Source organism: Somniosus microcephalus, unplaced genomic scaffold (genome assembly GCF_052327205.1).
Source record: "Somniosus microcephalus isolate GS21.2 unplaced genomic scaffold, FLI_Smic_1.0 unresolved_chr2, whole genome shotgun sequence".
NCBI classification, from domain to species: domain Eukaryota; kingdom Metazoa; phylum Chordata; class Chondrichthyes; order Squaliformes; family Somniosidae; genus Somniosus; species Somniosus microcephalus.
The window spans coordinates 76785970-76811426 of NW_028225180.1; the positions used below are offsets into that span (position 1 = coordinate 76785970).

The 25457-nt window shown below is 51.6% G+C and overlaps 1 protein-coding gene across 1 annotated transcript in view; it reads right to left on the bottom strand.

The window, feature by feature from the left end:
• LOC147092842 (neurexin-2-like) overlaps window positions 1–25457 on the bottom strand; it is a 1315750-nt gene that overhangs the window by 240449 nt on the left and 1049844 nt on the right. Inside the window, exons 7-8 of the mRNA XM_085975700.1 lie at window positions 19609–19770; window positions 11640–12078 (exon numbers count right to left, since the gene is read on the bottom strand). Coding sequence (XP_085831826.1) covers window positions 11640–12078; window positions 19609–19770 — 601 coding nt within the window. The remainder of the gene's footprint in view (window positions 1–11639; window positions 12079–19608; window positions 19771–25457) is intronic.

Here is a 25457-nt window from a genome sequence, read left to right on the forward strand (position 1 = left end):
TCTATCCACCCTATCTATGCCCCTCATAATTTTGTACACCTCAATCAGGTCCCCCCTCAGCCTTCTCTGCTCTAAGGAAAACAACCCCAGCCTATCCAGTCTCTCCTCATAGCTGAAGCGCTCCAGCCCAGGTAACATCCTGGTGAATCTCCTCTGCACCCTCTCCAATGCAATCACATCCTTCCTATAGTGTGGCGACCAGAACTGCACACAGTATTCCAGCTGTGGCCTAACTAGCGTTTTGTACAGCTCCATCATAACCTCCCTGCTCTTACATTCTATGCCTCGGCTAATGAAGGCAAGTATCCCATATGCCTTTTTAACCACCTTATCTACCTGTCCTGCTGCCTTCAGGGATCTATGTACATGCACACCAAGGTCCCTCTGATCCTCTGTCCTTCCTCTTATTCCAGATCAAGTTAACCCGTGTCCGAATAACACAGCACGACACTGAGCGACGATTCCTCCCGTGTCGACCGTGGTTCAGTGGGCAGCACCCTCGCCTCTGAGCCAGATAGGCCGTGGGTTCATAGTCCCACTCCAGAGACTCGAGCGCAAAAATCTAGGCTAACACTCCGCACGGGAGCGCTGCACTGTCGGAGGTGCTTTCTTTTGGATGAGCCTTGAATATACTCAACGACTGAGCCTCCACAGCCCTCTGGGGTAGAGAATTCCAAAGATTCACCGCCCTCTGAGTGAAGAAATTCCTCCTCATCTCAGTCCTAAATGGCCGACCCCTTATCCTGAGACTGTGACCCCTAGTTCTACTCTCCAGCCAGGGGGAAACAGCCTCTCAGCATCTACCCTGTCAAACCCCTCAAAATGTTATGGGGTAAAAATTGGGTAGAGCCCCCTTTGGAACGCTACCTTTGCCAGCGCCCCGAAAAAGTTAGTGCCCCCGCGGGTGATTTTCCCAGGTAGCACCCCAAGAGTGAGGAAGGGTGCTACTGGAAGCGCCCCGCGTTACTGCTGGGGCGCTGCGAGCCAAAACCGCGGCGCTGCGTGCCGCAGTACTGCAGGCCTTCCTCCTCTTATTAAAGGGGAGGGGGTCTGGCGCAGCACGTCCCGGCGCCCAGCTGGGCCACCAGGGATCGGGAGAGCCGGCAAACGAGCTCGGCATTCAAGAGGAGTGCCGGGCTCACGGAGAGCAGCCGGCACCCCACGGGGGTGGGGTGGGGGGGCTTCACGGGGGCCGGGGACAGAAACGGGGGCAGCTGCTGGCAGGCGGCCAGCAACAAAAATGGCCGCCCACCACCTCCCCTCTAACTAGCGCCGCCCCGGCCGCAAGTAGCCCCCCCTGACCCTGGCGGACATAGCGTCCGGCGGTAAGTCGGGGAGGGCGCCACCCAATGTTACAGCCGGGGCGCGAACGGGGCGCTGCGCATGGCGATGACGTCATCGCCAGTGGTGCTAACGGTCGCTAACCTCTGGCTGAATTTTGCGGCAGGCGTTAGCGGCGTCGCGCCCAGGCGCGAGTTGATTTGCGTCCCGTTATAACAGGAGGCGCAAATCAACCGAATTTAGCCCACTATACGTTTCAATGAGATCACCTCGCATTCTTCTAAACGCCAGAGAGTATCGGCCCATTCTACACAATCTCTCCTCATAGGACAACCCTCTCATCCCAGGAATCAATCTAGTGAACCTTTGTTGCACCGCCTCCAAGGCAAGTATGTCCTTCCTTAGATAAGGAGACCAGAACTGTGCACAGTACTCCATTATTCTGAGATCTCTCTGCCTTCCCATCTCTCGTGCCACTCTCAAAAACCTGCTATAAGTCTATCTCTTCCACTATATATTTGGTCAACCCCCCTAGTTCATATCCTTTTACATCTCGTTACACTTCTATAAAGCAGCTTCAGGTGCTTCCAACATTAAAGGCGGTATATATATGCAAGTTATTATTATTTAACTAGATCATCAATAATTTGCTTAGTTTGGGTTCCGTCAGAATCACATTGCTCCAAAAGTACTCGCATTTCTATCGCGCATTTCACCACCTCAGGACATCCCAAAGCGCTTTACAGCCAATGAGAGAGCAGACGGGGCCTCGGTTTCACGTCTCATCTGAAAGACGACACCTCCGACAGTGCGGCGCTCCCTCAGAACTGCCCCTCCGACAGTGCAGCACTCCCTCAGTACTGCCCCTCCGACAGTGCGGCACTCCCTCAGTACTGCCCCTCTGACAGTGCGGCGCTCCCTCAGTACCGCCCCTCCGACAGTGCGGCACTCCCTCAGTACTGCCCCTCCGACAGTGCGGCGCTCCCTCAGTACTGCCCCACCGACAGTGCAGCGCTCCCTCAGTACTGCCCCACCGACAGTGCGGCGCTCCCTCAGTACTGCCCCTCCGACAGTGCGGCACTTCCTCAGTACTGCTCCTCCGACAGTGTGGCGCTCCCTCAGTACCGCCCCTCCGACAGTGCGGCGCTCCCTCAGTACTGCCCCTCCGACAGTGCGGCACTTCCTCAGTACTGCTCCTCCGACAGTGTGGCGCTCCCTCAGTACCGCCCCTCCGACAGTGCGGCGCTCCCTCAGTACTGCTCCTCCGACAGTGTGGCGCTCCCTCAGTACCGCCCCTCCGACAGTGCACCGCTCCCTCAGTACCGCCCCTCCGACAGTGCGGCGCTCCCTCAGTACTGCCCCTCCGACAGTGTGGCGCTCCCTCAGTACCGCCCCTCCGACAGTGCGGCGCTCCCTCAGTACCGCCCCTCCGACAGTGCGGCACTCCCTCAGTACTGCCCCTCCGACAGTGCGGCGCTCCCTCAGTACTGCCCCTCCGACAGTGCGGCACTCCCTCAGTACTGCCCCTCCGACAGTGCGGCGCTCCCTCAGTACTGCCCCTCCGACAGTGCGGCGCTCCCTCAGTACTGGCACCGGGAGTGTCGGCCTAAATTGTGGGCTCAAGTCTCTGGAGCGGGGGGTTGAACCCACGACCCTCTGACTCAATTGCAAGAGTGCCGCCCACTGAGCCGCAGCTGTCAGCCAGAGCCACGGGGTTTGTGTGTGTGATATCCGAGTGGTAAGGTCAGAAACTGAGATAAGCCAGACTTCAGGAACCAAAACTCAACTGTTTAATTATACATATGTAGCAGAGAAACATCTCTTACAGCTGCAGGCAAAGCACTTCCAATTCTTACTGTGCGATCACCAAGATGGAGGATCAACCTCTGAGTCATACCCAGAATGTAATGCCACTACATTAATAAGTGGTGTGCCAGGACATTACCCGAATAATGGTAAATATGATCCCTTAATATTTGTCTCCATCTGGTGGATAACTTAAGCATTACATCCCAGATTACTATAGTGTGCAAATGATGTTATGCTTGGCTGAAAACCCTTCTGCGAAGTTACGAGGTACGAGCAGTGCGCTATACTATAAAGTACTTACTATTCATATGTACACTTGTAGCAACTCGACCATTCATTGACTTTTATAATGTAAACTGCCCATGGACACAAAAGTCATGCTCAGAGGAGGTTGTCACCTGCCCAGTACAAAAAAGGAAGGAACATAAGAGATAGGAGCAGGAGTCGGTCATTCGGCCCCTCGAGCCTGCTCCGTCATTCACTAAGACCATGGCTGATCTTCTACCTCATCTCCACTTTCCTGCCCGATGCCCGGTGGCATAGTGGTTAGCACTGTTGCCTCACAGCGCCAGGGACCCGGGTTCGAATCCGGGCTTGGGCGACTGTCTGTGTGGAGTTTGCACATTCTCCCCGTGTTTGCGTGGGTTTCCTCCGGGTGCTCCGGTTTCCTCCCACAGTCCAAAGATGTGCGGGTTAGGTTGATTGGCTATGATAAATTGACCCTTAGTGTTAGGGGGATTAAATACTTGGGGTTACGGGGATAGGGTGGGATATGTGTTGGTGTAGGGGTTACGGGGATCGGGTGGGATATGTGTCGGTGCAGGCTCGATGGGCCGAAATGGCCTCTATCTGCACTGTGGGGTTTCTGTGATTTCTGTGATCCCTTGATTCCCTTAATACTCAAAAATCTATCGATCTTGGCCTTGAATATACTCAATGACTGAGCCTCCACAGCCCTCTGGGGTAGAGAATTCCAAAGATTCACCACCCTCTGAGTGAAGAAATTCCTCCTCATCTCAGTCCTAAATGGTCGACCCCTTATTCTGAGACTGTGACCCCTGGTTCTAGACTCCCCAGCCAGGGGAAACATCCTCCCTGCATCTACCCTGTCAAGCCCTGTAAGAATTTTGTATGTTTCAATGAGATCACCTCTCATTCTTCTAAACTCTAGAGAATATCGGCCTAGTCTACTCAATCTCTCCTCATAGGACAATCCCCCCATCCCGGGAACCAGTCTGGTGAACCTTCGTTGCACTCCCTCTATGGCAAGTATACCTTTCCTTAGATAAGGAGACCAAAACTGTGCACAATACTCCAGGTGTGGTCTCACCAGGGCCCTATATAATTGCAGTAAGATGTCATTACTCTTATACTCAAATCCTCTTGTAATAAAGGCCAACATACCATTTGCTTTCCTAATTGCTTGCTGTACCTGCATGTTAACTTTCAGTGATTCGTGTACAAGGACACTCATGTCCCTCTGAACACCAACATTTCCCAATCTCTCACCTTTTAAAAAATTATATACATTATATATTCCATTTGCCATGTTCTTGCCCATTCACTTAGCCTGTCTATATCCCCTTGAAGCCCCCTCGCATCCTCCTCACAACTTACATTCCCACCCAGCTTTGTATCTTCAGCAAACTTGGATATATTACATTTGGTCCCCTCATCCAAATCATTGCTGTAGATTTTGAACAGCTGAGGCCCAAGCACTGATCTTTATATTGGTTACCCGTATCCATTCTGCCACATAATCTAGCCACAGTCTTATTCCCAGTCTATTGCTCCAGCCCTAGCTTCAGACAGCTGTGACCCAAATTCTTTTCCTTGTGACTCCCGCACAACATGCTGCAGTCTGTCAACTCTCGCATCAGTATCAGCCCCATTGCTACCCTCATACTCGCAGCAGGATATTAAAATGTCTTTCGATGACTTAAAATAATTTTCCCTCAAATAAGTTATGTCAATCTTGCTGCTTATAATTCTGCTTTGCTTGAAAATTATTTCGTACAAGATTACGTCGGATATATGCCACAGAAAGAGGCCATTCGGCCCAACCAGTCTGTGCCGGTGTTTATGCTCCACTCGAGCCTCCTCCCGTCTTTCCTCATCTAAATCTATCAGCGTAACCCTCTATTCCCTTCTCCCTCATATGCCTGTCCAGCATCCCCTTAAATGCCTCTATACTATTCGCCTCAACCACTCCCTGTGGTAGCGAGTTCCACATTCTCACCACTCTCTGGGTAAAGAAGTTTCTCCTGAATTCCCTATTGGATTTCTTGGTGACTATCTTATATTGATGGCCTCTAGTTATGCTCTTCCCCACAAGTGGAAACACTCTCTCTGTATCCACTCTATCAAAATTTTTCATAATTTTAAAGACCTCTATTAGGTCACCCCTCAGCCTTCTCTTTTCAAGAGAAAAGAGGCCCAGCCTGTTCATCCTTTCCTGATATATATACCCTCGCATTTCTGGTATCATCCTTGTAAATCTTCTCTGCACCCTCTCCAGTGCCTCTATATCCTTTTTATAATATGGCGACCACAACTGTACGCAGTGCTCCAAGTGCGGTCTAACCAAGGTTCGATACAGGTTTAGCATAACTTCTATAGCTGTTCCATTACCATCTCCTTTTGCCTTGAATATCTCTTAATGTCTCTTAACCTCTCCCGCCTTCTATCCTATCACAGACCTTCCCTTTTGTTCTTTCACCCCCTCCCCACTTTCCCAGCCCCCACACTTGCTTAAAAATCTGTTCCATTTCCTGATTTTTTCCAGTTCTGTCGAAAGGTCATCGACCTGAAACGTTAACTCTGTTTCTCTCTTCACAGACGCTGCCCTGGCCTGCTGAGTATCTCCAACATTTTCTGTTTTTATTAGCGTAACTTCCCTACTTTTCAATTCTATCCCTCTGGAAATAAACCCTGGTGTTTGGTGTGCTCATTTTATGGCCTTGCTAACCTGCGTCACAACTTTTAGTGATTTGTGTATTTGTACTCCGAGATCCCTTTGTTCCTCTACCCCACCTAGACTCGCTATTCTTCCTACCAAAATGTAATGCCTCACCTTAATCTGCGTTGGACTTCATTTGCCAATTATATTTCATTTCTTTATCCTGGCATTAATTTTTTTTGTGTGTGCGAATGTTACGCTCGTCACTGCAAGAGATGTTTGTGCTGGAGGCGGGGGGTGGGGTTGGGGTGGAGTGGAACACTTTGCTGATAAAGTATCAGGGCTCCCGAATCTGTTGAAGCACAAATCAGAAGTAGCGTACAGCTCCCTCGACTCTGCCCGAAGAATGGCTGAGAAATCCGACAGCGACGTGCCCTGTTTTCAGGCGCCCAACGGACGCCTCAGCATCCAATATGGCGGACGGAGGGGGGGCGCGGCGCACGCGCGCTCACTGCGCACTGGAAGTTGCGCTGTCCACCATATTGGTAAAGGCAGAGAAAAGAGGCGTCCCGGGTCCGTGCCTGCAACAAGCGTTAGCCCTTTTTGCATGTGTGCACTGGGGTGGGGCCTAACGGATTGTTTGAGGCCCACCTAAGCAAAAGTGGGCTGTCCTGAACGCAGCCAGCTTTGCCCCCTGACTTGAATCAGTCACTCATGAAAGAAAGACTTATTAAATAATAATGAGCGGCCTACGGGTGGCGCTGTCCAGGGAGAGTATAAATACTCGGGCACGGGCCCAGCTTGCGCAGGACATTCTTGACAGGAACTAGTGAAGGACACAACTGGACCTCCATGTTGTAAAACAGTTGATTAAAGCTTTGTTTAACGCTTAGACCAAGTGCCTAGTAGTTTCCTTACGTCATCCCCCATTGCCCCCCCCCCGCCACTCTCTTTCACTTTGTACCGGGCCGAGCTTCCACTTTGGGCGCAGTGGGCAACCTGGGCACAAATTGCGCTCAAACTGCATCCGTTTGGTGAGGTGTTTTTTTTGTTTCTCTCTCTCTCTCTCTCTCTCTCTCGAGTTTCTGTTCAAACGCAGGGCCTGGCCCCGAGCTGGCGCGATCGGGCAGCGTTTTAAACGTAATTTTTGTAAAAAGCAGACGTTGCTTTCAAAAAGTCTCCTCGATATTTCTGAGAGCAGTAACTGGGTGCGGTTTGATCAATACAGATAAAAATGGGTCCGTCGTGACAAAATAAGCATTTTAATCGCAGGGCGCGATCTTGCCAACCCTGGGGAGGCGGGTATGGAGGCGGGACTGCCGGGAAAATGGCAGAATCTGGGGGGGGGGGCGGGTGCCCATTCCCGCCCCCAACCTGCCTCCATGCCATCTTCCCAGGAGGCGGGAAGGGGATTACAGCCACTTAACTGCCTGTTAACGTTTGTTTCTTCCTGCAGGCTTCAATCGGTGGGGATGCGGAGAGTCTCGCATCTCAGCGGCAGAGATGACAGATGGCCGCTGCATTCTCCAATGCAGCAACCATCTAATTTCTGCTCACAAAAGAGGTTTGATGAGTCTTGAATACAAGGACTCATCAAACAACAGAGAATGTCAGTGTTTGACAGCTTCACAGGGCTGCCAAACAATGACAGTTTTTGACAGATGAAACGTCACACGCTGACGTTCTCTGTAACCGGCTTCCCCTTAATTGGCCTGCTAAGCCCGTTGGGCGGACTTAACGAGGTCAATCAAGGGAAAATAGCGTGGGTTGGCCACAAGTCAATGGAGGCGGGACTAAAACCCGACAAGTGGGAGTCCCGCCTCCAATGCGTCCCCATTCACAAAATCGCCCCCGCAGTACCTAGTCCACCACCTGCGAGTAGCCCGATTTAAAATCACTGAAAATGACTTTAATGAACGACACAGACCCATTTACCAGTTATATTGGCCTACAATAGTCAGTTTTTTAGTAAATTAAAAAAATATATGTATTCAAAAGTTTTTCAAAGGTGACTTGGCGCCCAAAGGAACCGGCTTAATTTTACGAGCCTCCTCCAAGGCCGGCAAACGGGCGCAATTCGCAGAAGCTCGCCGCGGTGACTGGTTCAATCCGGGGGGGGAGTGCGCGGCCGGTTTTGTGGGCGGGGCCGGCTCCCAGTGCGTTTAAAAAAAAAAAAAATGAGCACAAAAGATGGTGGAGACGCGATTCGCGTCGGACGTAAATTTGTGGTTAAAATCGCGCACGATCTTTTGCGCGGGTTACGCCAATTTCGGGCGAACGGCACCGGGAAATAAACCAGCGCCACCCAGCAGGAACTCCACCCCTGTGTATTTATCGCTGTCTCGCTTGCCTCCTCTGCAATGTGGAGTCTGCTTGTCCTTAGGCCGTGGCTGCCGAGACCAATGTTAAGAACATAAGAAGTAGGAGCAGGAGTAGGCCAATCGGCCCCTCGAGCCTGCTCCACCATTCAATAAGATCATGGCTGATCTGATCCTAACCTCAAATCTACTTTCACTCTCCATCCCACCCGATCCCATGTGATCTCCCGGGAGAGGCGAAAAACCAGATAAAAAACCCAATGGCCAATTTGGGAGAAACAATCTGGGAAATTCCTCTCCGACCCATCTAGGCGATCGAAACTCGTCCAGGAGATCACTCTGTCCCTATATTTTCTACAGTACTTACCTTCTGTAAAGGCGATCACCACCCCAGCCAGGAACAGGAATAAAACCATCTCCTGAAATCTAACACAGAATTAGAACACAAGAAATAGGAGCAGGATCAGGCTACATGGCCCCTGGGCCCGCTCCGCCACCCACAGGGCCATGACCATTCCGAACCTAGACTCATGTCCAATTTCCTGCCCGCTCCCCGTAACCCTTAATTCCCTTTACTTCTAGGAAACTGTCTATTTCTGTTTTAAATTTATTTAATGATGTAGCTTCCACAGCTTTCTGGGGCAGCAAATTCCACAAACCTACCACCCTCTGAGTGAAGTAGTTCCTCCTCATCTCAGTTTTGAAAGAGCAGCCCCTTATTCTAAGACTATGCCCCCTAGTTCTAGTTTCACCCATCATTGGGAACATCCTCCCCGCATCCACCCGATCAAGCCCCTTCACAATCTTATATGTTTCAATAAGATCGCCTCTCATTCTTCTGAACTCCAATGAGTAGAGTCCCAATCTACTCAACCTCTCCTCATATGTCCATCCCCTCATCCCCGGGATTAACCGAGTGAACCTTCTTTGTACTGACTCGAGAGCAAGTATGTCTTTTCTTAAGTATGGACACCAAAACTGTATGCAGTATTCCAGGTGCGGTCTCACCAATACCTTGTACAACTGAAGCAATACCTCCCTATTTTTATATTCTATCCCCCTAGCAATGAAAGCCAACATTCCATTGGCCTTCTTAATCACTTGCTGCACCTGCATACTAACCTTTTGAGTTTCGTGCACCAGGACCCCCAGATCCCTTTGTACTCTATTCTACCTGCCAGCACAAGAGGCAGGAAGAATGGAAAAACAGAATATTTTTTTGAAACGGTGAGAAAGTATTATTTGTCGGTGTTCAGAGAGACTTAGGTGTCCGAGTACAAGAAACACAGTGGGCAGAATTTTCACTGGGCCGTGGAGGCGGGATTGGAGGCGTGTGGGGGGGGTTAAAATCCCGAAATCGGGGGTCCCGACACCATCCCGCACCCAAACCCGCCTCCATGCCAGTTTCAAAGGAGGCGGGTACCCGCCCCGCACTGGGACCCGCCGACCCGAGGCGGGAAGGGGATTAGTGCCAATTAACTGCACTAACAGGTAGTTAACAGGCAGTTTTTAGCCTAATCCCTATTTTTATTGCTGAAGTGTGGGATTCCCGACGGCTCCAAACCACGGCAAGTTAGAGGAGGCGGGCCGTCAGGTTGAAGGACTTGGAGGGGTCGAGATGTCGGTGTTCAGGTGAGTGATGGGTGCATGAGTGCAAAGGTAAGTGTGTTTGGTGTGTCTAAAGTGTGTAAAGAAGTTTAAATTACCTGTACTTACCTTTACAGCCTTCCATCCTTTAGGTTCGGGGAGTCCCTCATCTAATCGGCACAGAAAGCAGAATGGCTGCAAACTGTCAAAAGTGACAGCCTTCAGCTTTCTGTGCAGGAGAGATTTCTAACTGAGTCTGTGTAGAAGGACTCAGGTTAGAAGTAAGACTGTCAGTGTTTGACAGCTTCAAACAGCTGTGAAACGCTGATACTTCATCTGTCAAAACCTCTTGACAGATGAAATTTCAGTCTGTGACGTCACCTGTTGCCGGGTGGCCCTTAATTGGCCCGCTGAGCTCGCTTGGCGGGCTCAACAAGGTCAATCAAGTTAAAATCGCGTGGATTGGCCGCATCTTGATGGAGGCGGGGCTACAACCCCGAAAGTTGTAGTCCCGCCTCCAACCCGACTCCTCAATGAAAATCCAGCCCAGAGAGTTAGCATGCAGGTACAGCAAGCAACTAGGAAGGCAAATGGCCTGTTGGCCTTTATTGCAAGTGGGTTGGAGTATAAGAGTAAGGAAGTCTTGCTCCAATTGTACAGGGCCTCGGTGAGACCACACCTGGAGTACTGCGCACAGTTCTGGTCTCCTTATCTGAGGAAGGATAGACTTGCCTTAGAGGCGGTGCAACGAAGGTTCACTAGATTGATTCCTGGGATGAGAGGGCTGTCCTACGAGGAGAGTTTGAGCAGATTAGGCTGCTACTCTCTGGAGTTTAGAAGAATGAGAGGAGATCTCATTGAAACGTATAAAATTCTGAGGGGGATTGACAGGGTAGATGCTGAGAGGCTGTTTCCCCCTGGCTGGGGAGTCTAGAACCGGGGGTCACAGTCTCAGGATAAGGGGTCGGCCATTTAGGACTGAGATGAGGAGGAATTTCTTCACTCGGAGGGTGGTGAATCTTTGGAATTCTCTGCCCCAGAGGGCTGTGGAGGCTCAGTCGATGAATATATTCAAGGCTGAGATCGATAGATTTTTGGACTCTAGGGGAATCGAGGGATGGGGTGGGAAAGTGGAGTTGAGGTTGAAGATCAGCCGTGACCTTATTGAATGGCGGAGCAGGCTCGAGGGGCCGAATGGACGACTCCTGCTCCTAATTCTTATGATCAAAGGGTGTAGGCGGATCGCTGCCCTAAAAAAAAACTGTACATCGTTATTGAAACGTTGAGATGTTTTCAGTGCTAGTTAAATGTTGAGTTTACTTATATGTTGATGCTACTGAGAACATTATGTAGAAGAAAGGTTCAAAAGTAATGCATAACATTTTTCTTTTAAAAGAAAGGGGATGTAACATTTGCATATTGATTTATCATTGGCCCGCAGGCATCTGTAAGGAATACCTATTATATTCACATGTGATCACATGCTGAGTTGTCATTGGCCTGCAGGCATCTGTGAGGACTGCTATTGTTTAGAAGACCCAGGGGTCCTGACTCCATTTTGTCCACACGGGGCTGTATTGATTGAGAAAGCTTACAGACCTGATGCTTCATTAAAATAGTTTAAACTGTAATACTCCATTGTCCTGCAATTTACTATTTTTGTACAAAGTGTGCAAAACAAGACATGGTACGGCCTATTTTCCACAATCGCACCCCCCCCCCCTCAAATAAATGAATCTTCATACCTGAGCGACCGTCCCGTTGAAAGTCGACGTGACACCACTCTCCGTCGTTCACCTTCTTGTTGGTGGCCCTGATCTTAATAGCGCCCGATCCCATGTCCAGGAGCAGGAAGAGGAAGCCGTCGAGAAGCTCCATGGCAAAGTAGTCCACCTTCTGAGCCCGTTCGACCCGCGCCTCCTTCTGGTACTGGGGCTTGCCGTGGCTGAAGAGGAGCAGGCCGTTGGGTTCGGTGGTGCAGAAGTCGAAGGAGATGGAGCCCGTCTTCTTGGTGTTCCACTTCGGGAGGGAGATGTAGGCCTCCGGCTCCTCGAAGGTGACCGGATCTAAGGCGGCCACGTTCTCGCACCGGAACACGAGGTCTCCGTGCACCTTCATTTTGGAGTCGCCTTCCTTCGCTAGGCGGGAGAGCTCCAGCTTGAAGTCGTTGTTCTTGTAGATGACCTGTTGAAAATGGAGAAAGTCAAATCAGCCCGCGGCAGCCGTCCTCTTATATTCTTCATTTTCCGAGAGTGTGACCCCGAGCTTCCGGTCGCCTGTCATTTTAATTTTCCGTCCCCCACTCCCACTCTGACCTCACCGTCCTCGTCCTCTTACACTGTTCCAACGAAACTCAGCGTAAGCTCGAGGAACAGCACAATGAGGCACTTTACAGCCTTCCGGACTCAACATCAAGTTCAACAATTTCAGATCAAAACCTGTTAACGGCAGCTGTTGATGATTCTGCCATTGCCATTTACACCTCCTCTAGACCCATCTTATGTTTCTTTACTTGTCCCCATTACCATCTGCTTTTCCCTCACATCATCCCTTGTTATTTAATCTCTCCTGCCTTCCACCCCATCACAGACCTTCCATTTTGTTCTTTCTTCACCTTCCCCCTTTCCTTGCCTCTGCACTTGCTTGAGATCCTGTTCCATCTCCAACTTTTTCCACCGACCTGAAGCGTTAACTCTTGTTTCTCTCTCCACAGATGCTGCCCGACCTGCTGCACGTTTCCAGCATGCTCTGTTTTTAGCCTAAGAAGCAGGATGAGGTGGTGTGGCCTGGGGGCCTTCGAGCTGCCATCTATTTCCTCAAAACTAACGGTGCTCGTAAGATGTGGAAGTTTGGATCAGATTGTAAGCTGTTACTGTGGCCCCCGCATGGCCTGCTGACTGACCTCCGAGAGACAGCATCGGCAAGGACCCAACTGTGAACTAAAGCCAGCGTCCACTAGAGTAAGGAGCGAATGGGGAAGGCAGAGATGTGATTCCATTTCATTTTTCTCCCCACCCTGACAGCCCTCCAGTATATAAATCAAAGGGCCATGATTCAAGGCGGGAGTCTATGCACTCCCTGTATATCTCCTATATTCCCTGGAATTTAGAACACAAGAATTAGGAGCAGGAGTCGGCCAGACGGCCCCTCAAGCCTGCTCCGCCATTCAATAACATCATGGCTGATCTTCGACCTCAGCTCCACTTTCCCGCACTATCCCCATATCCCTTGATTCCCTTAATATCCAAAAATCTATCGATCTCAGCCTTGAATATACTCAACGACTGAGCCTCCACAGCCCTCTGGGGCAGAGAATTCCAAAGATTCACCACCCTCTGAGTGAAGAAATTCCTCCTCATCTCAGTCCTAAATGGCCGACCTCTTATCCTGAGACTGTGTCCCCTGGTTCTAGACTCCCCAGCCAGGGGGAAACATCCTCCCTGCATCTACCCTGTCAATTACTTAAAGGGGGAGGGGCCTGCTGCAGCACGATCGGCAATCGCGAGTGCCGGCAAAAAAGCCCGGCACCGAGGAGAAGTGCCGGGCTCTTGGGACACAGCCGGCACAATGCGGGGTGGGGGGATGAGGAGGCCGGGGACGGCTGCGCAAAGAGGTGCTGGCAGGCGGCCAGCAAAAAAAATGGCCGCCCCCGCACCTCAGCGCCTCTACCATCGCAGGTAGGCCCCCCTGAACCGGTCGCAAATTGCAACCGACGTTACAGCGAGGGGCGCTACCAAATTTCGCGATCGGGGCGGTAGCGGGGCGCTGCACACACCGATGACGTCATCGGTGGCAGCGCAGCACTACCAGCTAACGCCGCCATTAGCGCCCCGCTAAATTTCGCGGGAGGCGCTAAACCCACTAAGTGCCCTCTTTGAGCGCTAACTGGTGGCGCAGCCCACCGAATTTCTCGGCCTATATGTTTCAATGAGATCACCTCTCATTCTTTAAACTCCACAGAAAATAGGGCCATTCTACTCAATCTCTCATCCCAGGAATCAATCTAGGACTAATTTAGAAGGTTAAGGGGTGATCTGATCAAGGTTTTCAAGATATTAAGGGGAACTGATAGGGTAGAGAGAGAGAAACTATTTCCGCTGGTTGGGAAGTCTAGGACTAGGGGGCATCGTCTAAAAATTAGAGCCAGACCTTTCAGGAGTGAAGTTAGGAAACACTTCTACACACAAAGGGTGGGAGAAGTTTGGAACTCTCCTCCGCAAACAGCAATTGATGCTGGATCAGTTGTTAATTTTAAATCTGAGACTGATAGATTTCAGTTAAACAAAGATATTGGCCCAGAACTTCGGGTCTCCACGGGTGAGTACGCGCTGTGCACTCACCCGTAGGCCCAACGGAAGTGCCGGTTTCGTGCATACACTGCGCAGGCGCGGGAAACCGGAACTTCTGTTCCTTTAAAGGAAGGGGTTCACAGGTCGAACGCGTGCGCCGGAGAGGCAGCCCGTATGCCTGGAACTTCCCTTTTTTTTGCAGGTTTCTCCGGAAGGGTAAGTCTCCAGGAGCTACGCTTTTAAAAAGCAGTCGCAAGAATCACAGAAACCCCACAGTGCAGATAGAGGCCATTTCGGCCCATCGAGCCTGCAACGACACATATCCCACCCGATCCCCATAACACCAACACATATCCCACCCGATCCCCATAACCCCACATATTTAATCCCCCTAACACTAAGGGTCAATTTTTTTTTTTAAATAGCCAATCAACCTAACCCACACATCTTTGGACTGTGGGAAGAAACCGGAGCAAACCCACGCAAACACAGGGAGAATGTGCAAACTCCACACAGATAGTCACCTGAGGCCGGATTCGAACCCGGGTTCCTGGCGCTGTGAGGCAACAGTGCTAACCACTATGCCACCGTGCTGCCTGTGCAAGGCCTGCTTTTAACAAGGTAAGTGGTGAATTAATTAAAATTAAAACATTTTTTCCACAGGTTTGTTATTTTTAAATACTTTAAAGAAAGGTAAGTTTATTTTTAGCCCCGTTAGAAAATGCAATTAATTTTTTCAAAAATTTAAATTGTTTAAAATAGTTATTTTATGCAATTTATAGTTATTTTAAAAATGTGATTTAAAAAAAAAATTATTTGAAGTTTTAGTGATGTATTGGGGCTTATAGTATTTATAGTTTTGACAGCTCTTCCCTGCTACCATTGGCTCTCCATGGCCCACGTGATCCCAGGGGACGCTTCAAGCTAACTGCGCCCCTGGGATACGCAAGCACTGCGCGCCGGCAGTTGGAGGAGGCCCAGGATCGGAATCCCACGCGGGCCCACAGCACGATGGCCGGCACGCAAGGTAAGTGCAGGTCGGAGGCTTGAACCCGCGGGAAGCCCCCGACCCGAATTTCTGGGCCATTAAGCCAAATACAAGAAGAAAATACTGCAGATGCTGGAAATCTGAAATAAAAACAGAAAATGCTGGAGACACTCAGCAGATCAGGCAGCATCTGTGAAGAGAGAAACAGAGTTAACGTTTCAGGTCGATGACCTTTCATCAGATATTAAGCAATATGGGCCCAAGGCGGGTAGATGGAGTTAGGTCACAGATCAGCCATGATTTCATTGAATGGCGGAACAGGCTCGAGGGGCTGAATGGCCTCCTCCTGTTCCTATCTTCCTACAACTGTGAGGCACATCCTGGTACCAACAGATGTGCATGATCTAGGAGAAGTCATCAGGCAGTAATAAGGAGTAGGAACCTTGATTGCATTAGCCCCTCATGATCCTAAAGGATGAACCCCAACTCCTATCATAGCTGTTTCCTTTCAATAAACATAAGAACATAAGAAATAGGAGCAGGAGTAGGCCAATCGGCCCCTCGAGCCTGCTCCGCCATTCAATAAGATCATGGCTGATCTGATCCTAACTGCCAATCTACTATCACAGAACCATCTCCTGAATCTAACAGAATTAGACACACGAAATAGGAGCAGGATCAGGCTACACAGCCCCTGGGCCCGCTCCGCTACCCACAGGGCCATGACCGATCCGAACCTAGACTCATGTCCAAATTCCTGCCTGCTCCCCGTAACCCTTAATTCCCTTTACTTCTAGGAAACTGTCTATTTCTGTTTTAAATTTATGTAATGATGTAGCTTCTACAGCTTTTTGGGGCAGCATATTCCATGGACCTACCACCCTCTGAGTGAAGTAGTTCCTCCTCATCTCAGTTTTGAAAGAGCAGCCCCTTATTCTAAGATTATGCCCCCTAGTTCTAGTTTCACCCATCATCGGGAACATCCTCCCCGCATCCACCCGATCCAACTCCTTCACAATCTTATATGTTTCAATAAGATCGCCTCTCATTCTTCTGAACTCCAATGAGTAGAGTCCCAATCTACTCAACCTCTCCTCATATGTCCATTCCCTCATCCCCGGAATTAACCGAGTGAACCTTCTTTGTACTGACTCGAGAGCAAGTATGTCCTTTCTTAAGTATGGACACCAAAACTGTACGCAGTATTCCAGGTGCGGTCTCACCAATACCTTGTACAACTGAAGCAATACCTCCCTATTTTTATATTCTATCCCCCTAGCAATGAAAGCCAACATTCCATTGGCCTTCTTAATCACTTGCTGCACCTGCATACTAACCTTTTGAGTTTCGTGCACCAGGACCCCCAAATCCCTTTGTACTTCAGTACTTTCCAGTTTCTTGCCATTACGATTTTTCCTGCCAAAGTGCATAACCTCACACTTTCCAGTATTGTATTCCATCTGCCAAATCTCTGCCCACTTACTTAGCCTGTTTATGTCCCCTTGCAGGTTTTTTATGTCCTCCTCACTCACTACTTTCCCTCCCATCTTAGTATCATCTGCAAACTTTGATATGTTACACTCGGTCCCCTCCTCCAAATCGTTAATATAGATTGTAAAGAGTTGGGGACCCAGCACTGACCCCTGCGGAACACCACTAGTTACTGATTGCCAGTCTGAGAATGAACCATTTATCCCAACTCTCTGCCTTCTGTTAGATAGCCAATCCTCTATCCATGCCAGAATATTACCCCCAATCCCGTGATTTTTTATCTTAAGCAATAATCTTTTGTGTGGCACCTTGTCAAATGCCTTTTGGAAGTCTAAATACACTACGTCCACTGGTTCCCCTTTATCCACCCTATATGTTACTTCCTCAAAGAACTCCAGCAAATTTGTCAAACATGACTTCCCCTTCATAAAACCATGCTGACTTTGTCCTATTAAATTATGATTATCCAAATGTCCTGTTACTGTCTCCTTAATAATGGACTCCAAAATTTTACCTACCACAGATGTTAGGCTAACCGGTCTATAGTTTCCAGCCTTCTGTCTCCTGCCCTTTTTAAATAAGGGTGTTACATTAGCAGTTTTCCAGTCTGCCGGGACCTTTGCTGAGTCCAGGGAGTTTTGGAAAATTATTACCAATGCATCCACAATCCCTACCACCACTTCCCTCAAGACCCTAGGATGTAAGCCATCAGGTCCAGGTGATTTATCCGCCTTGAGTCCCATTATTTTACCGAGTACCACTTCCTTAGTGATTTTGATCGTGTTTAGCTCCTCCCCCCCATAGCCCCCTGTTTGTCCAGTGTTGGGATATTCTTAGTGTCTTCTACTGTAAAGACTGATATAAAATATTCATTCAGTGTTTTTGCCATCTCCATATTTCCCACCATTAATTTCCCGGTCTCATCCTCTAAGGGACCAACATTTACTTTAGCCACCCTTTTTCTTTTTATATAACTATAAAAACTCTTACTATCTGTTTTTATATTTTTTGCTCATTTACTTTCATAATCTATCTTCCCTTTCTTAATCAATCTTTTTGTTATTTTTTGCTGTCTTTCATAGTTTTCCCAATCCTCTATCCTCCCACTAGATTTGGCTACCTTATATGCCCTTGTTTTTATTCGAATACTATCCTTAATTTCTTTACTTAGCCAGGGATGGCTGTCTTTTCTTTTACACCCTTTTCTTCTCAGTGGAATATATTTTTTTTGGAAGTTGTAAAATAACTCCTTAAATGTACACCACTGATCATGTATCGTCTTACCCTTTAATCTATTTTCCCAATCCACTCTACTCAATTCCGCTCTCATACCTTCATAGTCTCCTTTACTCAAGTTTAGCACGCTTGTTTGAGATCCAACCTTCTCACCCTCTAATTGAATATGGAATTCAACCATGTTATGGTCACTCATTCCAAGGGGATCCTTTACTAGGACATTTTTAATTAATCCTGTCTCGTTACACAGGACCAGATCTAAGGTTGCTTGCCCCCTGGTCAGTTCAGTTACATACTGCTCAAGAAACCCATCCCTAATACACTCAATGAACTCATCCTCAAGGCAGCCCTGCCCAATTTGATTTGTCCAATTAATATGATAGTTAAAATCCCCCATAATTATAGATGTTCCCTTATTACAATTGTTCACTGAATTGGTGCCCCATTTGTGAATTAGATCCAGGGCAAAGCAGCCCACTTGATCGGCACCCCATCCCACCACATTAAACATTCACTCCCTCCACCACCGGCGCACTGTGGCTGCAGTGTGTACCATCTACAAGATGCACTGCAGCAACTCACCAAGTCTTCTTCGGCAGCACCTCCCAAACCCGTGACCTCTTCCACCTAGAAGGACAAGGGCAGCAGGCGCATGGGAACACCACCACCTCCAAGTTCCCCTCCAAGTCACACACACCATCCTGACTTGGAAATATATCAGCCGTTCCTTCATCATCACTGGGTCAAAATCCTGGAACTCCCTCCCTAACAGCACTGTGGGAGCACCTTCACCACACGGACTGCAGCGGTTCAAGAAGGCAGCTCACCACCACCTTCTCAAGGGGCAACGAGGGATGGGCAATAAATGCTGGGCCTTGCCAGCGACGCCCACATCCCGGGAATGAGTTAAAAAGAAAAGGAATACAGCTGATGGATCGGATTTAAAGGGACAGCTGATTTGCTCCCTGGAGGTGGGTTTGGGTCGGGCGGGAGGTTAAAGTGTTAAACAACTGAATCCCAACCCCCATCCCGCCCACTTCGGCTTTAACGGAGGCAGGATGTGGGGCGGACGACCAACCCGCTCCCAGGAGGCGGGTCACCCATTTAAATATTCTAATGAGGCTGCCAAGGACAAGGACAGCGGGTGCGTGAGGACACCACCACCTCCAAGTCACACACCATCCCAACTTGGAAATATATCGGCCGTCCCTTCATCGTCACTGGGTCAAAATCCTTGAACTCCCTCCCTAACAGCACTGTGGGAGCACCTTCACCACACGGACTGCAGCGGTTCAAGAAGGCGGCTCACCACCACCTTCTCAAGGGGCAACTAGGGATGGGCAATAAATGCCCACATCCGATGCACACTTCCCGTGAATGAATTTAAAAAAAAATTTGCCCCTACGAATCTTCCATCGGGCGGGAAATCAGTCCTTACAGTTGTCCGACCGTGCCGCAGTCGCCCTTGTGATACTTGACATGAATCAGTCATTCATGAAAGAAAGACTTATGAAATAATACTGAGCGGCCTGTGGGTGGCGCTGTCCAGGGAGAGTATAAATACTCGGGCACGGGCCCAGCTTGCACAGGACATTCTTAACAGGAACTAGTGAAGGACACAACTAGACCGCCATGTTGTAAAACAGTTGATTAAAGCTTTGTTTAACGCTTAGACCAAGTGCCTAGTAGTTTTCTTACATCAATACTTACATCCTTCAAACACCCCATGAAGTTATTGCTCACAGGTGAGCCTGGGAGATCGGCTGTGCTCGGGCTTCCGCCAATGTAGAAAAAGTCGTCGGAGCCCAGCATGGTGTAGTCCTCCTGTGTGTAGCCTGTTGTCGTCAGGATCCCATCCACCGATATGGTAACCTGCCCAGGAGCAGAGGAAGTGGGGGGGGGGAGCAAAAAAGATGGGATACAATCTATTACCAATTGCCGCAGGGACACAGACAGCCGCCTGGATCGGTTCTCCATTTTCATGTCTGCTTTCACCCGTGTTGAATCGTGTTCGGATGTACTGGCAGCAACAGAGGAGAGCAAAGCACAGGGCCTGATGGTTTGAACGCCGGCTGTTAGCGCTGATCGGTAACCGCTGGCCAGATATAATCAATAACCGGTTCTTATTATCTAAACTACCGAGTGCCTGCTACCTGGTCTAGATAGTCGAAATGGTGCAACGCCCTGAAGGTTGTGGTAGCTGCCCCAGTGCTACGTTAGGCGCGATTGCCCTGTATCTACAGGGTAGGCACTGCCCTCCCAGCGCGTCCAATCCTAGAATTACTGCTTTCCCCCACGGACACCGGGCTGGCAAAGTTATCCTAGCTTTCTAACCTACTCACTGCACCACACTATGGGCACAACACAGGAAGCATTATGGCAACCCAGCTGCACTGTCTAGCACAGCTAATGAAGGGTACTGCGGGCACACGCCTGGCAATGCCACCCGTCTGTTTACTGGAGTCTTAAAGTGCCAATCTCAAAAACTGCCAATCTGGGGTCAAAATAACTAAACGAACTAGAGAAAATAAGTCATGAGCCTGCTCTTACATTACTGTGAAGGGCAGATTGTGAATGTTGGGTGAAAGCCCCAACTTCGGTAATGGGTGTCACCTCAGCGTGCCTATCCCTTTAATGACCGCTGATCTCCCATGGCATTGCGCAGGATAAGGCGGGAGACGCGTGATGGCCCAGCTTTGCACCTTTGCAAGGCAACTTTCAACTTGGGTAGAAATGGAAAACGGGCCGTGTCGGATCAGCTGCCTGTTACACGTCCCTTGTGAAGAGAAAAACTGGCTGGGATCTATCACCGCCACACTGAAAGCTACACTCCCATGCGACCGCCAAGGCATTGCAACGTAGTGGGTCTGTAGCACGTTCGTTGTGCGCTCTTTCGCGCTCGCTAATTCTTTCTCATTGACTCCCTCAGTCTTTGCCTTCCGCCCTTCCCCTCTCTGTATGGCTGCCACACACCGGTTTCACCGTTGTGTCTGTGTCACTCATCCGACTTCTAAGAGCATAAGAAATAGGAGCAGGAGTCGGCAACACGGCCCCTCGAGCCTGCTCCGCCATTCAATGAGATCATGGCTGATCATTGACCTCATCTCCACACCCGCCCGATCCCCATATCCTTTGACTCCCCGAGAGTCCAAAAATCTCTCGATCTCAGCCTTGAATATACTCAACGACTGAGCATCCACAGCCCTCTGGGGCAGAGAATTCCAAAGATTCACCACCCTCTGAGTGAAGAAATTCCTCCCCATCTCAGTCTTAAATGGCCGACCCCTTATCCTGAGACTGTGACCCCTGCTTCTAGACTTCCCAGCCAGGGGAAAACATCCTCCCTGCATCTACCCTGTCAAGCCCTCTTTCTCTGTTGCAAGGTTACATAGTTTGCAAGTCTCCCTCTGGCTCCCATCTCTTCTGCCTGTCCTCAGTGTGGCTTCCACACATGTTCCTTCACCGACATACCCCATAGCAGTCATTTTACCACTCCATGGTCCCAGTGAGGAGACTCACCTGACAGAGCGAATATTGGAAACTCGGGGCGCAAGCTGCGTGTGAATCTCTCGTGGGTGCTTCTGGCGGAGGTCGCGCGCAAGTTCAACAAAACTCTTCCCTGATATCAGTGTGTCACCTTCTTCCCAAGGCCTAGGAAGCTGGGTGGCAACCTGTACTGAGTTGGGTGGTGGGATGGGAAGAGGTTGTTGGACAGGTGCTGCAGCAAGGGTAGGTCAGAGGGAGAGTGGGGCCGAGGGTCGGGTCAAGAGGGATTGCGGCCTGTAGCAGGAAGGTGCAAGATGTTAGAGCGGGGGGTGGGAACACGGGAGGGAGCAGCCACAGGAGATGGGATATGGCAGCGTTGAGGTCGAGGGGCACTTGGTGGGACTGCGGTCTTGACAGTAGATTTTGGCAATGTTTTGGCTCCAGAAACACACGTGGAGGCTGGGGCACAGGAGTACACGTGGGTGGGGTGGGGAGCTGGGTGAGGCTCAGGTGTACTCCAGAGCACGCTGGATCAAATGGGGGTGGCTAGACCATGGGAGAAGGAGGACGCTCTGGGATATACAGCAAACTTTTTTTTATCCGGCATGGACGGGACCGATGTGTTGCCGGTTCATCAAAAATTCCGGATAACCAAAATCTATAGTGAAAGATACGGAGCTGAGAGATCCGTATAAAGCAACAAACCTTGTCGAGGACACCGACCCAGGCCTGAGGATGGGACCAGGTCCAGGAAATAGACCCAGGCCTGAGGATGGGACCAGGTTGAGGACATAGACCCAGGCCTGAGGATGGGACCAGGTCCAGGACACAGACCCAGACCTGGGGATGGGACCAGGTCCAGGACACAGACCCAGGCCTGAGGATGGGACCAGGTCCAGGACACCGACCCAGGCCTGAGGATGGGACCAGGTCCAGGACACCGACCCAGGCCTGAGGATGGGACCAGGTCGAGGACATAGACCCAGGCCTGAGGATGGGACCAGGTCGAGGACACCGACCCAGACCTGAGGATGGGACCAGGTCCAGGACACCGACCCAGACCTGAGGATGGGACCAGGTCGAGGGCACCGACCCAGGCTTGAGGATGGGACCAGGTCCAGGACACCGACCCAGACCTGAGGATGGGACCAGGTCCAGGACACAGACCCAGGCCTGAGGATGGGACCAGGTCGAGGACACAGACCCAGACCTGAGGATGGGACCAGGTCTAGGACACAGACCCAGGCCTGAGGATGGGACCAGGTCCAGGACACAGACCCAGGCCTGAGGATGGGACCAGGTCCAGGACATAGACCCAGGCCTGAGGATGGGACCAGGTCGAGGACACAGACCCAGACCTGAGGATGGGACCAGGTCCAGGACACCGGCCCAGACCTGAGGATGGGACCAGGTCTAGGACACAGACCCAGGCCTGAGGATGGGACCAGGTCCAGGACACAGACCCAGGCCTGAGGATGGGACCAGGTCCAGGACATAGACCCAGGCCTGAGGATGGGACCAGGTCGAGGACACAGACCCAGACCTGAGGATGGGACCAGGTCCAGGACACCGACCCAGACCTGAGGATGGGACCAGGTCCAGGACACAGACCCAGACCTGAGGATGGGACCAGGTCCAGGACACCGGCCCAGACCTGAGGATGGGACCAGGTCTAGGACACAGACCCAGGCCTGAGGATGGGACCAGGTCCAGGACACAGACCTACTAGACCTGAGGATGGGACCAGGTCCAGGACACAGACCCAGGCCTGAGGATGGGACCAGGTCCAGGACACAGACCTACTAGACCTGAGGATGGGACCAGGTCCAGGACACAGACCCAGACCTGAGGATGGGACCAGGTCCAGGACACAGACCCAGGCCTGAGGATGGGACCAGGTCCAGGACATAGACCCAGGCCTGAGGATGGGACCAGGTCCAGGACATAGACCCAGACCTGAGGATGGGACCAGGTCCAGGACACAGACCCAGACCTGAGGATGGGACCAGGTCCAGGACACCGACCCAGGCCTGAGGATGGGACCAGGTCCAGGACACAGACCCAGACCTGAGGATGGGACCAGGTCGAGGACACAGACCCAGACCTGAGGATGGGACCAGGTCCAGGACACAGACCCAGGCCTGAGGATGGGACCAGGTCCAGGACACAGACCCAGGCCTGAGGATGGGACCAGGTCCAGGACACAGACCCAGGCCTGAGGATGGGACCAGGTCCAGGACATAGACCCAGGCCTGAGGATGGGACCAGGTCGAGGACATAGGCCCAGACCTGAGGATGGGACCAGGTCCAGGACACAGACCCAGACCTGAGGATGGGACCAGGTCCAGGACACAGACCCAGGCCTGAGGATGGGACCAGGTCGAGGACACAGACCCAGACCTGAGGATGGGACCAGGTCGAGGACACTGACCCAGACCTGAGGATGGGAGCAGGTCCAGGACACCGACCCAGACCTGAGGATGGGACCAGGTCTAGGACACAGGCCCAGGCCTGAGGATGGGACCAGGTCCAGGACATAGACCCAGACCTGAGGATGGGACCAGGTCCAGGACACAGACCCAGGCCTGAGGATGGGACCAGGTCGAGGACACAGACCCAGACCTGAGGATGGGACCAGGTCGAGGACACTGACCCAGACCTGAGGATGGGACCAGGTCCAGGACACCGACCCAGACCTGAGGATGGGACCAGGTCTAGGACACAGGCCCAGGCCTGAGGATGGGACCAGGTCCAGGACATAGACCCAGACCTGAGGATGGGACCAGGTCCAGGACACAGACCCAGGCCTGAGGGTGGGACCAGGTCCAGGACACTGACCCAGGCCTGAGGATGGGACCAGGTCCAGGACACAGACCCAGGCCTGAGGATGGGACCAGATCGAGGACACAGACCCAGACCTGAGGATGGGACCAGGTCCAGGACACAGACCCAGGCCTGAGGATGGGACCAGGTCCAGGACACCGACCCAGGCCTGAGGATGGGACCAGGTCCAGGACACAGACCCAGGCCTGAGGATGGGACCAGATCGAGGACACAGACCCAGACCTGAGGATGGGACCAGGTCGAGGACATAGACCCAGACCTGAGGATGGGACCAGGTCGAGGACATCGACCCAGACCTGAGGATGGGACCAGGTCCAGGACACAGACCCAGGCCTGAGGATGGGGCCAGGTCCAGGACATAGACCCAGACCTGAGGATGGGACCAGGTCGAGGACACAGACCCAGACTTGAGGATGGGACCAGGTCCAGGACACCAACCCAGACCTGAGGATGGGACCAGGTCCAGGACACAGGCCCAGGCCTGAGGATGGGACCAGGTCCAGGACACAGACCCAGGCCTGAGGATGGGACCAGGTCGAGGGCACCGCCCCAGGCTTGAGGATGGGACCAGGTCGAGGACACCGACCCAGACCCGAGGATGGGACCAGGTCCAGGACACAGACCCAGGCCTGAGGATGGGACCAGGTCCAGGACACCGACCCAGGCCTGAGGATGGGACCAGGTCCAGGACACAGACCCAGGCCTGAGGATGGGACCAGGTCGAGGGCACCAACCCAGGCTTGAGGATGGGACCAGGTCGAGGACACCGACCCAGACCTGAGGATGGGACCAGGTCCAGGACACCGACCCAGGCCTGAGGATGGGACCAGGTCCAGGACACCGACCCAGGCCTGAGGATGGGACCAGGTCCAGGACACAGACCCAGACCTGAGGATGGGACCAGGTCGAGGACACAGACCCAGACCTGAGGATGGGACCAGGTCCAGGACACAGACCCAGGCCTGAGGATGGGACCAGGTCCAGGACACAGACCCAGGCCTGAGGATGGGACCAGGTCCAGGACACAGACCCAGGCCTGAGGATGGGACCAGGTCCAGGACATAGACCCAGGCCTGAGGATGGGACCAGGTCGAGGACATAGGCCCAGACCTGAGGATGGGACCAGGTCCAGGACACAGACCCAGACCTGAGGATGGGACCAGGTCCAGGACACAGACCCAGGCCTGAGGATGGGACCAGGTCGAGGACACAGACCCAGACCTGAGGAT